The sequence below is a fragment of the Microtus oregoni genome, unplaced genomic scaffold (assembly GCF_018167655.1).
Source record: "Microtus oregoni isolate MIOR12 unplaced genomic scaffold, Mior012 000190F_ref0000421, whole genome shotgun sequence".
Lineage (NCBI taxonomy): Eukaryota > Metazoa > Chordata > Mammalia > Rodentia > Cricetidae > Microtus > Microtus oregoni.
Window position 1 is genome coordinate 41,817 of NW_024544849.1, and position 13,247 is coordinate 55,063.

General features: G+C 49.5%; 1 protein-coding gene across 2 annotated transcripts; it reads right to left on the reverse strand.

Annotated features, from left to right (window-relative positions):
* Nucleotides 1-7,862: 7,862 nt before the first annotated feature.
* On the reverse strand, nucleotides 7,863-12,307 carry LOC121445433 (E3 ubiquitin-protein ligase Praja-1-like). 2 transcript variants are annotated; one of them, XM_041647572.1, is made up of 2 exons: nucleotides 12,180-12,307; nucleotides 7,863-10,098 (listed from the first exon to the last, which is right to left on the reverse strand). In XM_041647572.1, exon 2 carries the CDS (start codon nucleotides 10,029-10,031, stop codon nucleotides 8,307-8,309), a length of 1,725 nt encoding a protein of 574 aa, XP_041503506.1. In that variant the 5' UTR covers nucleotides 10,032-10,098; nucleotides 12,180-12,307; the 3' UTR covers nucleotides 7,863-8,306. The 2 variants fall into 2 exon arrangements, with proteins under 2 accessions (XP_041503506.1, XP_041503504.1); XM_041647570.1 differs by having other exon boundaries at nucleotides 7,863-10,378; nucleotides 12,180-12,284.
* Between the last annotated feature and the right edge of the window lie 940 nt (nucleotides 12,308-13,247).

Here is a 13,247-nt window from a genome sequence, read left to right on the forward strand (position 1 = left end):
CAGGATTGAATATGCTGATATTTAAAGTGAGAGGCACCCAGTATTCTATTAGCATTGTTGTTTAAAATACAGAGTATGGGGGCTTGGAGAGATGGCTCAGTGGTTAGAGCACTGACTGCACTTCCTGAGGACCTGGGTTCCATTCCCAGCAACCACATGGCTGCTCGCAACTGTCTGCAATTCCAGTTCCAGGGGGCCTAGATACCCATGGCAAAACACCAATGCGCATAAAATAAAAATAAATAAATTTTAAAAACTCGCAACTGAAAATATAGAGTGTGGCAGGACATGATGATAAACGGAGTTAACTAAAGCCTGCCTGGGAGACAGAGATTTGCATCTGCAGAGCATGGCCACAGATGCTTACAATCATCTTGTCAGGAAGTTAGCAAGACCAGTCCTGATTAAGGCTGCATTGGCTCCAGGATTCATGCCTGGCTCTGTTGCTTCTGACTGAATGACCTTAAGCAAGTCATTTCTCTTCAGATCCTCAGTGTCTTAAGGATGACAGTTGGCACATTTGGGAAACTTATTATGTGTCAGGCCTACGTGAAGGCCCATTGGAACTGCTTCTTGGAAGCAGAGCTACTTTTAATCTAATTAGTTTCACAGATCAAAAAACTAAGGTACAGCCGGGCGGTGGTGGCGCACGCCTTTAATCCCAGCACTCGGGAGGCAGAGGCAGGCGGATCTCTGTGAGTTCGAGACCAGCCTGGTCTACAAGAGCTAGTTCCAGGACAGGCTCCAAAGCCACAGAGAAACCCTGTCTCGAAAAACCAAAAAAAAAAAAAAAAAAAAAAAAAAAAACTAAGGTACAGAGAGGTTAAACTATCTGCCCAAGTCACAGGGCACGTGAAACAGAGCTGGGACTTGCAGTCGTCTTGCATAGACACTTCCTTGAGGATTCGCTGGGGAAATGTCAAGGTATGATGTCCACAGAAGTGCCCAGCAGCCTGCCAGCCCACCCAGAGAGAGCCATCTCTTGGCTATGGGTTCCAGTCACTGAGCAAGCCCCGAGGCAGTACCAGAGGGCAGAAGCAAGCTCAAGCCTGGGCTAGTGGCCAAGGGAACTCAAACCTATGAGGCTGTTTGAGGGCAGAGACTAAGTCACTTTAGGATTCCCTGGAGCTTCAAAAAGGAAGTACTCAATAAATACAGGAAGGTGACCACAGGCGTCACCTCTGCCACCTCACTGCAGCCAATGAATAAGCTCCACCTCCGCAGAAGCAGCCTTGGGCGGAACTGGAGGGTCATTGAATTTGCATATGTGGCCTGCGCCTTCACTGACAACTCCAGCGACAAGGCTGGACAAGTCCCACCCTCCCTGCCCTAAAAGCCTGGGAGACTCAAAGTTTCCTCTTGGGAACAGAGACCAGCAGAGACTTCTGACTCACCCAGTCCCTGATGAGACCTCAGGCCAGCTACTTGCAGCCTGGAGGCCTTGGGCCTTTCTTCTCTCAGTGCCTGACTGCGAGTGAGAAGCTGCTGTGGCAGCCATGTCTAATCAGGCAGGGGCCCCAAGAGACAGAGGCTCCTTCATCTCAGTCTGAGGAGGGGTCAGTCTGGGGCTCGGGGAGGAGCCTGAGGAGACACAGAGTCCATCCAGTCTAGACCAGCCCACATTCCTCAGCAGGCCTGGAGAGGGTGAGCATGCTCAGTGCTCAACCGGAAGCCAAGCTCTGCACCAAGGAGCCTTAGCTGCCGGCTGTGTCTGCAGACACTGGTGAGCAAAGGGCCTCAGTGAGCAGTCAATTGCACAGAAAAGAAATATTTTGCTTCTTCATCCTCCTCATCCTCCCCACCCCATCAAAAAACTCTTGACGTTTTGCTTCAGATCAGGGTCAGCCATTAGGATTAGTCTTGCTAGATGATGATGAGATGTGGGGTCTTTCCACATAGGGGGTGCTCATTTCTTTTCTCCTGGGACTTGGGCTCTGACAGGGCCCAGAGGGAAGAGCTAAAAGAAAGGCTTAAGTGCCTGCCCATCCATTACTTTAGTGCAGCATTCAACTCACCCTGTGGGATCCTCATGGCCTATTTTGTCAATCAGCAAACCAAGGCTGAGTGGGCCTGTGCCTTGCTTAGGACTCCCAGATAACTAGCACTGAAATGGTCTCAGGCTTGTGCCTCACATACAAAGGTCTTTCAACTGAGCCACAGCAGTGGACGCAAAGCTCCTCTGCGAGGCCTTCAAAGACACAGGACAACCATTGGCGGCCTGCTCTGCTTTCCTAAGGAGAATCCCTCCTTGTGAAGGTGAGCCAGTGTTCCAGCAACTTTCTGTTAAAAAAAAAAAAAATCTACGAACTGGAGAGATGGCTCGGTGGTTAAAAGCGTTGGCTGCTCTTCCAGAGGACCCAGGCTCAATTCCCAGTATCCACATGGCAGGTCACAAATGTCTGTAACTCAAGTCCCAGTGGATCTGACACCCTCGCAAAGACATGCAGGAAAAAAAGCTTTCCTTCTCAGTCATGTGCTGGTTGAGGAGCATTTAAGAAATCCCCCCTCCCCCAGACACAAAGATCAATACAATGACCCCACCAGTGAAAGAGAGTCAGCACCAGCCAGCTCAATGGTAAATTTCCCAGTAAACCTGTTGTGGACATACACAAGGTCTATTCGACAACCTGAGATCCTAGTGGCCCTGCCCTAGGGCACCTCCCACCTTCTAGCCTGTACCATGTACTTTTATGAATCGATGTCAACTGAGTTCCACAACTCCCTAGGAGGTTCAAATGTGCCAACACTTGTGGTTTTCTGGGACCTTGGCCTTGTGGCTGAGAGTGCATTCCTCACCCCGCCCCCCCCCCCAGTCTCCTTACCATGCACTCTCCATCCCATTATTGGAGATCAGCTCAGAGAGTCTCTGCTCCAAGATGCAGGGATGCAAATACACACCTCCAGACTTCTGTTCCTTCAGCTCCCTTTGCCTGAGATCCCTACCTTCCTGCCACCCTTCTTCCTTCTTTTCTCTGTTTCTGTCACATATGCATATGATTAAAAGAAATCCCAGTCTGGCTTGGTGGTTCTCGCTTTTAATCCCAGCATTGCAGAGGCAGACACAGGGGATCTCTGTGAATTTGATGCCAGCCTGGCCTACATAGTGAGTTCTGGGCCAGGCAGGGTCTACATGGTAAAACTCGGTCTCAAAATAAAACAGACAAATGAAACAACCAACAACAACAACAAAACAGAAGAAAACAAAGCCAAAAGCAAATGGAGTTGTCAAGCATCTCGAAAAGCATTCAGTAAGCTAGAAGGACAGCTCTGTGGCACAGGGCTTGCTTCGCGTGCCTTAGGCCCCAGCACTGCAGAAGAAAAGAAGAGGGACCATGGAGATAATGTGACAGGTAAAGAGCCTGCCTCCAAGCCTGGCAACCTGAGTTTGGTGGAAGAAGAGAATTGTCCCTCTGACCTCCCCCCCATCCCCCCCCACCCCCGTGTGCCATGGCACGTGCATGCCCACACAGACATACCCACGCATACATTCCAATACAAATGTAGCAAAAATCTTAAAGAAAAGAAGGAAGAGTGGGAGGGAGGGAGAGGAGGAAAACAAAAGAAGGAAACCCAAGCACGCAGTAAAAAGTAAGCATCCTCACTGCCTACCTCCTTCCATGCTTCTGGTTCTGGATCTCTCTAGCGGTACTCTACAGCTGGCTAAGCACTGATGCGCATAGATCTTTTTGTGACGTGTGATCATTTGTAAAATGGCCCACTACACTGCGACTGGCCTTTGTAGCTTGCAGACTTCTGCAGACTGATACAGTAGTCTGGAGGGTCTCCCTTGCACTGGATACAGGCTGTCCAGTAAAGCCTCTGATGGCTGGGCCATGATTTATTTAACTAGGCCCCCAGTGATGGACACTTAAACACTTGCTCATCTTGCAACTAAAAACAACACAACAATAAATATCCCTGTCCAAACAAACTGTGCTCTTGCTCATGTAGGAGAGCTAAATTCCCACTAACGCAATTGCAGGGTCAGTGTGCGTGGATTTGAAATGTTAATACATCTCACTGAAGTAGCTTTCAAACAAATACAACCAGTTGACGACAGTTACAGCCTTAGAAAGGAGCCATCCTGCTCTCCCTCTGTCCTTTCCTTACCTGTTCCCTCCTCATGCCTGAAGCGTAAATGGCCTCACATTTGTCATCTGGGAGCACCAGCCCTCTTCCCAGCTTTGCCCACCAGATGGAGTGTGCATCTGCCTCCGCTTTCCCAGGACGTCACTGTTGTCTTGAGCCCATCTCCCAGTCTAGACCATGAGTTGAGAAAAGGATTAAGCTCCATTCATCTTTTGTGGGCCCTAGTTGAATGCACCACAGGCAGAAGCTGAATATCTCTTGAACTAAACAAAGCTGAACACAGTGATGCATGCCTGTAATCCTGGCACTCAGGAGGCTGAGGCAGGAGGACTGCAGTGAGTTTGGTCTTAGCCTGAGCTACAGAGACCCTGTTTCAAAGCTCTGAAGGAAATAAAAAAAAAATCCTAGTCTGTTGGACTCCAGCTTGCTGCTGAACACAAGCATGAACCTGACTGAGCAGACCTTGCTCGGCTCTCCTGCTCCCTGAAGACTGGCTGTGTGTGCCAGTGCCCGTCTCTGCTTCTCATAGCGTTGGTTTCCAGCTGCACGCCCTTATCTGTGAGCAGATGCTGTCCCTTTGTCCCCAGCTCTTCCAAAGGTGCCCTTTAGTTACCGGGGTCTTGTTCCTCTTTTTCCTGTCACCATGCAAGGTGTCCTCTTGTCCCATACTCCCAGGCTGGATCTGCAGTGTGCACCAGGATCTCTAAGAGCCTGGCAGCACATAGCGCCTGTTACCAGAACACCTGAAGCAGATCGACGAGGTCCAGCTGGAGGCAGCTCAGGCTCACCCACAGCCCTTCAGGTGCCTACTGGCTCCTCGCCGCTCTGAGACTAGGGCTGCTGGGGTTAAGACATCCCTTGCTGCCCCTCCTCCAACATCCTTCTGTTGTGGCTGCAGAATGTCACTGGCTTCTGAAGCCAGTTTCCTTGCTACTCTCCTTCTGGGATTAACAGCCGGGGCCAGGGAAATCAATGTATGGAGGGGGCTTGAGGCGGTGGGGTTCAGAGAACCTCTTGGGATAGTGAAGTGTAGAGACAGAAAACTGGAATGGGGGAGTACATGCGAGCTCACAAAGTGCCACCAGTCAGCAGATGCAAATGCCATGGCATTTGGAAAGGTGGCTCAGGGGCTCCACGACCCAGCTTACTCCCTTCCTCTGGGTGAGGACTGTCCGAGGATGGGGCATAGTGGGCAATGTGTTGTCATCTGCACGCAAGTCTGAGGAACAGTACAGACAGACAGATAGACAGACACAGCCTGCCAGTAGAGCTGGTAGCCTGCTGCATCATCACCAAGGATCCCAAACTACTGTGTAGTGACATTTCAATTGTATTTTAATAAAGCCTGCCTGAGGATCTGAGAGTGAAACAGCCCCACCGGTCAGCCTTACAGACCAGGTTATGGTAACACACACTTTTAATCCCAGTAGCCATAAATGTGCACCCTTCATGTCAGTAGCCACACTGGTTGCCATAGAAATCAGGTGGTTCATGCCTTTAATCCCAGCCCTGGAGAGGAATATACGACAGGGGAAGACAGCTCTCAGGGACAGTCTCCTTCTGAGATTCCTGGAGGCAGAATCACCATTTCAGACTGAGGTCGAGTTAAGAGCCAGTGGCTGGCTGTTTTGCTTTTCACACCTTTAGGTTGAACCCCAGTTTCTGACCCTGAGTTTTTATTAATCGTGCATCACTACTGTGGCCCCAAACTGTCATTTTTGCTTCTGACATCACCACCACAGCAAACACTTCTGGGCTCCTGGTCCTCACATCCCACTCCGGACTTCAAGGCCTCCGAACAGCACCCTTGGCTGGTGCTCTCCACTTGAGTCTGAAGCTGCTCAGGGCCCTAGAGGCACAGGTCTGGAGTCTCTACCCAGACTGCAGTGGTGTATTTCTCCAGCCAGTAGGGGCCCTCTGGCACCGGCCAGCATCCCCTCTCTTGAACTGACTCATTCTGCCTAAATTGGAAATGTGGGTCACTGTTATACCATGGGAAGGATACCAAGGGTGCTCCTAAAATACTTTCATGTGGTACCACTCAGGGCATAGAAAAGGTTCGTGGCAAACCACCAGAACCCACCAAAAGAGCCCTATATTGGGCTAAGGCCGAGAAAGACCAATGAAGAAGGAAGCTGTAGGTCTCAGCCTGAGCAGCTGCAGCAAAAAAAAAAAAAAAAAAAAAAAAAAAAGGCTTCTCTTAAGTGGGAGAAGACATTTCTGTAAGCGTATGGCTATTTTTTTCTTTATGATGACTACCAGCTAGTACCTATGTGTGATTTGTCTGAATGTATGAGTGTGTACCACATGCGTGCTTGGTGTACAGTCGGCATCGGATCCCTTGGAACTGGAGTTAGAGATGATTTTGAACCACCATGTAGGTGTTATAAATCAAACCTGGGTCCTCAGCAAGAGCAGTAATTGCTCTAAGCCCGAGTCATCCCACTGGTCCTCTCTTTTGGCATGGTGAGGCTTTCCATTAAGCCTCTAAAGCCTCTACATACTGTTCTTTGTCATGCTTTCCTTTCTTCCTTAATAACATTATGTCATGGACATCTTTGTCAGTACCTGATAAAACCTGCAACCATTGCATAGCTTTAATTCCAGACCTACCCAACCATCAAGAGACTGGGTACAGCTGACCGCCTGCTGCTAGCACACTGCTCAAGCTGCAGGTGCAAATGCGGATCAACTGCTTGTGTCCTCTTCTGAGCTGAAACTAGATGTGATCAGGAAGACAAACTATTGTTTTCTAAAGAACAGAGCATGTTTCTCTGGTGTATTCATTGACCCGTCACGGAATCCCAGTGAGGCTGAAGGGCTGAAGACTAACACCACCCAGGCTTTTGGAGTTACGACGAGTATCCTCCCAAAACTGTTGGTAGAAATAGCAGTACAGTCACTCAAGACAGCAATTTGACACTATCTACTTGGTAAAGATGCTCAAACTATGGCACGCTGATCTTTCATTCCCTTGTACTTACTGCTAGACAAACACACACATGCACAAAGGGGTATTTCTATTATATTCAGTGCTGGTGAGAATCTAAACATCTACCAAAAGGGTTAATGTATCAAATGCAAAAAAAAAAAAAAGAACATGGGAGTGAAAAAGTCAAGCTGCAAAACGAGAGCATACATTCCACCAACTACGTCCAGTTTAGAAACAAACCCAGCTGTTTATGGGGACACACACACACACACACACACACACACACACACAGAGTATATACGTCTAGAGATAGAGAGAAGGAGTTCACACCATTTTCTCGGTAGTGCTTACCTCTGTGGCTGAATGAAGGGAAATAGGGTGTGAGGAATTCACTTGTGTCTGAGTTCTATCCTAGAGATGGATGTGAAGAACCATGGCCAGCTGTTAAATGAATTTGCCGTGGCTGTCCTGCAGCACTCTGTTGGGGTGTCCCTATTTGTGTCACTATGTTAAGATGTGTAACTGGCATTCAGATCTTTTTTTTTTTTTACCCATTCTGCGAGTTTCCATCTTCTCAAAGGTGATTCGAACTTGTTCACCCCCACAGTTTGGATTTATTTTTACCCGTTTCTTTGTGGGTATTTTCTCTCTCCTTTTTCTCTCTCTAGTCAATCTTTTCCACACAGAACATAATCACATACCTTATTCCTGTATCTTAAAGGTCTTTGGTGTTCTGATGAGAATTTCTAGTGAAAACGACAGTTTTTCTAGAGCTGAGAAGAATTTATAGTTACCTGGTAACACCGTTTCAGACAAAGCCCAAACGATGCCAGTGTACTGTGCCAAACCAAAAGGAGAACTTTAATAAGCTTTTACACCACTGCAAATACAGGAACATTAACCCATAACATGCAACAAAAGTGATCTTTTTCTTTCCAACGTATTTAACAGATAAACTTGACATCAACAAGTAAGAGTAACAGAGTCTACAGAACAAATATGATTTGTTTCAACTTTCAGGTTAGAAAATTTATGTTCTTGCTGCAATCTCAAGTAGCATTTAGAAAGTTTAGTTTCCCTTTTCTACCTTCTAAATGAAAGAATGATTTTTAAATGTAATTGCACGCAACCATTTTCACATTGGAAATAATCACAAGGAATCAACAAGTTTAGTGTAACTGACCGACAGATTTCATTGCCAGTGTTAATTTTGAAAGCGGGCTCCTGTAGTATTGTGGGTGTTAGATAGGGAATTAGCCAGGCTAAGAGTGGCGGGCCATGGCCTTTACAGTGGGGGAGGGAACATGCAGCGGCACACGGGGCAGGTGCCGGACTTCTGAAGCCAGATGGACACGCACGGCTTGTGGAAATAGTGGTGGCACGGCAGCTCGGTTGCCACCTCCCCCTTCACATATTCACTGCAGCAGATAGGACAGCACATTTCCTGGCCCACGGCACCATGATCTTCGGTGACCAGGATCTCAGGAAGTGCATCAATGCTCTCCTTGCTTGCGGGTGGGTTAGCCACTTCGACATCAACGGCGAGAGACTCCAGGTGAGCAAGGGCAGTCTCCATCGCCTGGGCCAGGCGCTCTTCAAGGGCCATGTAGGTGAGGAACTGCGGATCCACGTAGGAGATGGCCTCCGCCACCCCCATCCCATCCGCAAAGCCATCAAACAGGCTCCAGTCCACTTCTAGGTCTTCGCTCACACTGGAATCATCTTCCAGGTTGTTGTTGCCATCCAGCATGAACATCGCAGGCTGTATCAGCTCGTGGCTGGATTCGTTCTCCCCCTCACTGCTGCTTTCATTCTCATTGTACCGGAGCCAAGGAATTTCTCCTTCTTCCAGAGAGGCCTGCTCTTCTTCCTGAAGAGACGGTTCTTGTACTTCTTCGGGATAGCCACTGCCATTGCTGCCAACACTGGTACTGGCAAGGCTCCCAGCTCCGCTGGTGTTCACACTCCCTTGAGCTTGCTGAGGGAGTTCTTCCCTTCCTGGCAGAGGCTCCCAGCTTTCCCCACTGGAAGACTGGGGTTGTTCCTGGCTTCGATACTTCCAGTGCAGAGCAGACATCCATTCTTTCTCACTGTCAGAGTCGTCTTCATAGTACCTGTAGTAATCATCAGAGTATGCCCAGAAGTCACGGTCAGCCATGGTTCGCCGCCGTCTGGACACTTTCTCTGCTTTCGCCTGCCCACTCCTGTTATCCTTCTTGTCTTCAGGATACTTCAGCTCAGAGGAGCTGCCTGCCCCCTCACTTCGGCCTCTTCTTGGGAGGGCCTCTGCACGGGCTCCCTCAGCATCAGCATTGGCAGCATCTCTCCACCTGGGAGTACTGTGTGGTACATCGTCATCATCATCAGTATCAAAAAATACTTTTGGTTTCATGCAGCTGGGAGTCGCCACATTCCGGATTTTTGGTCTCACCACTGGTTCCTCTGCGCTCTTTGCGGTGGCTCCCCCCCCACCACAAATACTCACAGGAGCCCTGCTAGGACGTGCAGGTACATTCTGCCTCCCTCTCTCCACATTGTTGCTACCCTTTGCAGCTGCCCTGCCTTCAGCAGAGGCCATCTGAGAGGCCATGCCATTCTGCTTCAAGAACTCAGCTCTGGTACCAGAGCACCGTGTAGCAGGGGGTGGGTCTACCTTGCCACGCTCCTCTTTCGCATTACGGCGGCGGCGGCGAGGACCAGAGAAGCGAGGAGACCTTGCCCCCTTCTCTGGATCAGCCTTAAACTTGCCAGTTTTCCCTCGTACTGGCAGTCGGTTAACAGGCCCAGCCCCCTCCTCCTCACTATCACGCGCCCCCAAAGTGTCAATGTGTCCATAAGCCAATCCTCTTCGGCTCCCTGAGGCCCTGTACTCTCTTGGAGGATACCTGGAATAATTCTCATTCCCAACATTCATGTTGGCTCCTGAGCTCTCGGTGTCATCCCAACGACGGCGTGTGCTGGCAAATGGTGAGCGGCTCCTCTTGGTTTGATTGGGGGCTGATCTGTGCATTGGGACTTCGGATGTTGTCCTTCTCGGGCTGGCAATCCGGTCCTGCTGGCTTGTGGGTTGCCTGAAACTGACATAAGCATGCCTCCTTCCATAACCCCTGTCTGCACCAGATTGATACCCTCCTGCTGATTTGGGCCGAACAGGCTTGCTAGATTCCTGACCCATGGCTGACTCAAGAGTTTCCAACAGAGCTGGGCCGCAGGTGCAAAGGCTCTCGCTCCCAGTTCAGAACTAAAAGAGATCTAATTTTCCTTCAGTAGGCAGGTACAGGGATAAGGGCCCTTTAACATTAGTTTCACTGTCTTCTAAGGCCTGAGGTAGCATTCCAGTGACTGTCTGATGTAGACCTGGAACACATGTGTAATGTTTGTAAAATGATTATAAGGCTGGGTCCACAAGAAAGCCAGACTTTAGTGGAGAATAGGACAGAATATGTGTAAGTGTGTGAGTCGGGGTGGGGGGAGGGGAGTGACTGAGTGCTCAGAATGTAGATGTGCTGTGGAAATATGGGAAGACTAGAGCCTGCTTCGAGGTTGGTTTTTTTTTGGGGGGGGGGGTGTTCTGAGAACTGCAGATATTGAGAAGGAATACGATTTAGAACAGAACTGAAAATATAGTTCACTGTGTATGCACAAGTGCCAGCGTCTGTCAGGAGAGAGACAGGTGGATAGGGAGCCAGCAATCGTACAATGCAGGGATTTCTGGAGTGGGTGGGTGCTTGTGGGTAGGAAAGTGACAGGAATGGGTGGGGCATCTTCAGAGGGGAAGGCTGTCAGCCTGACAGAAAGGGGAGGGTCAGTGCTCCTGTTCCGCTCCTGTTCCGTCTGGCAGCTGGAACTATAGAGGGAAGCCTGCATGTCACAGGCAAGGAAGTGAAAGGGCATTTATAGCAATGAGGAAAGTGTCTAAGAGTCAACGTGGGAGGAAACAGCAGGCAGGAAAAAAGCCCAGAAGATGTATGCGACGGATGGACTAGCAAGGCCAGCGACCAAAGAATGCTGGCCTATGTTAATATGGCAAACAGGAAGGTGCAGTATAGAGCAGACAGAGAATAGGAGAAAAGAACATTTGAGAAGAGTGTGTGAGCCAGCTTCCTGCGTGGACATGTGTGTAAGGCAAGCAGTAGAAGGATGAAGACTTCTTTACATGTGTGTATATAGCAGACAGGGAAGATGGAGGCCATTTCTGGGGGGGGGGGGGTAGAAGGGGAGGGAGGGGGAGAGGAGAGAGAGGGACAGGAAGGGAGGGGAGAGAGAGAGAAAGAGAGAAAGAGAGAGAGAGAGAGAGAGAGAGAGAGAGAGAGAGAGAATATGTACTCAAACATGGGTCAGAGGAGGAGGAGAGGGAAGATTCTAGAGGTAGGAGGTAGGTGAGGGGAGAGGAAGGAACCAGAGGGTGTGCGAGAGGGTGTGCGTTAGCCTGTTTGCGCATGCGCAGAGGAGCTCGCTGGAACCTTGAGGATGCAGGGACAGGGACTAGACTGCATAGGTTTGTGTGTGCGTGCTTGCGTTCGTGTGTTGTGTGTGTGTGTGTGTGTATGTGCGGGTGCGCGCGTGTGTGCCTGCGTCTGTGTACGCGCACGCGCGTGTGTGCGACACAGAAGAGGGGGTGCAATGTCATAATAAGAGACAGAAATACGTTATCAGCTCAAAGGGCAGACCCAAATCAATGTGGCAGGTCAAAAGAAAGAAAAGCGTTTCGTGTAGGAACCCTGATTTTCCCTGAGAATATTGTTTATCTTGTAATAATTCTTTTCGTGGGCACATTTTGTACCTAAAATTTTTAGCCATGTGCCATTAGACAAAACAGCAGCAAAATGGGGGAAGAAAGGCCAGAGAGTGCTCTGCAAAGAGGCCAAGAGCATTGCAAGGAGAGACAGGTAGGAGTGGCAGAGGGCCGCGACCACCAGCCCTCTCTCAAACAGCCATAAAGGCCATTCGGGCTGAGGCCATAACGGAAGGCAGGAGCTGGACAGAAAGGGATGCGGTCCCCAAAGAGGCCATGGGCCTCGGCATGTGGTTAAGTCCCCTCCGCCCCACCCCGCGCCCAAGACGAACCCGCAAAGGGGTCATTGGGATTCTGCCCGTGCCCACTCGGAAACCCTTGCCCACCCGTCCGGGCTACTGCAGCAGGCTGCCTGGCACTCACCTTCCCCGACAGTCGCGCGATCAGAGCAGCAGAGCTGTGGGACCTCCGGACGCCACCACCGCCGCTGCAGCTCAGGGTCTCGGCTCCTCCTCCGCTAAAGAGCACTAGGGCAGGCGGGGACTGCGGCGGCGGAAGTGATTGTGACGTCAGCGTAAGTCCGCCCCCTTGATGTGGCGGGGCCGGCTGCTGCCCTCTGCACATCCCCGTGGGCTACAAAACGTTATTTCCTTTGAAACGCTCAGATTTTTCAAAGACCCCCACACGCAGCGAGAATTGTAACAGCATTAACAAATGCCAAACATTTGCCACCTTCCCTTCAGTTTTCTTTAATAAACTGAAACCTGAAGATTCTGATGAATTCTAAGACGCTAGTTAATTATATTACTATATCACATCCTATGTTACATGTTATGGTTTGTCTGGGGATATTAAAATCTAAAGCAGTATTCAGGGTTGCAGTAGAAACGTCAATTTTTTAAAAGCCTGGTGTTTGAGGCAAATTGAAGGTGTTTGCAGTGAAATCTGGTACTATCCAGGAGATAATTCATTACACACAACACGGCTTCACGTTTTTGTCAACTGCGTCACATTTTAAAGTGTCGCAGCTAGCCAAGTGTGGTGGCGCACACCTTTAATCCTAGCACTTGGGAGGCAGAGGCGGGTGGTTTTCTAAGTCTGAGGCCAGGCTGGGCTACAGAATGAGTTACAAACAAAGCCAGGACTATTCAGATGAAACCCTGTCTCCGAAAAATCAAAACAAAACAAGGCCCAGAGAAGCCTTTCTTGAACTCTTTAAATTGAATGGATGTTGAGAACAATCGATGTGGAGTTCCTGAGTTCGCAGCAGTAGCGAAGCTTTGCTCTTACAGGAAACACATGTGGTAGAAGAGCCACAAAAGACCTCCAGGGGGACAATACAAACAGGTGATTCCTGTTAACCGAATACTGTGTCCAGCTAAGGGGGCAAAATCCAACAAGGGGCAAAACGCAAGGAGAGGGTGAGCAAGAGCAAAGGATGTAGAAAGAGAAAACAGCAACAACAAACGGGAGTGAATTCACACATAACAG

Coding starts and splice junctions, on each gene's coding strand:
- LOC121445433 (XM_041647570.1), bottom strand. CDS start 10,196: ATGGGTCAGGAATCTAGCAAGCCTGTTCGGCCCAAATCAGCAGGAGGG.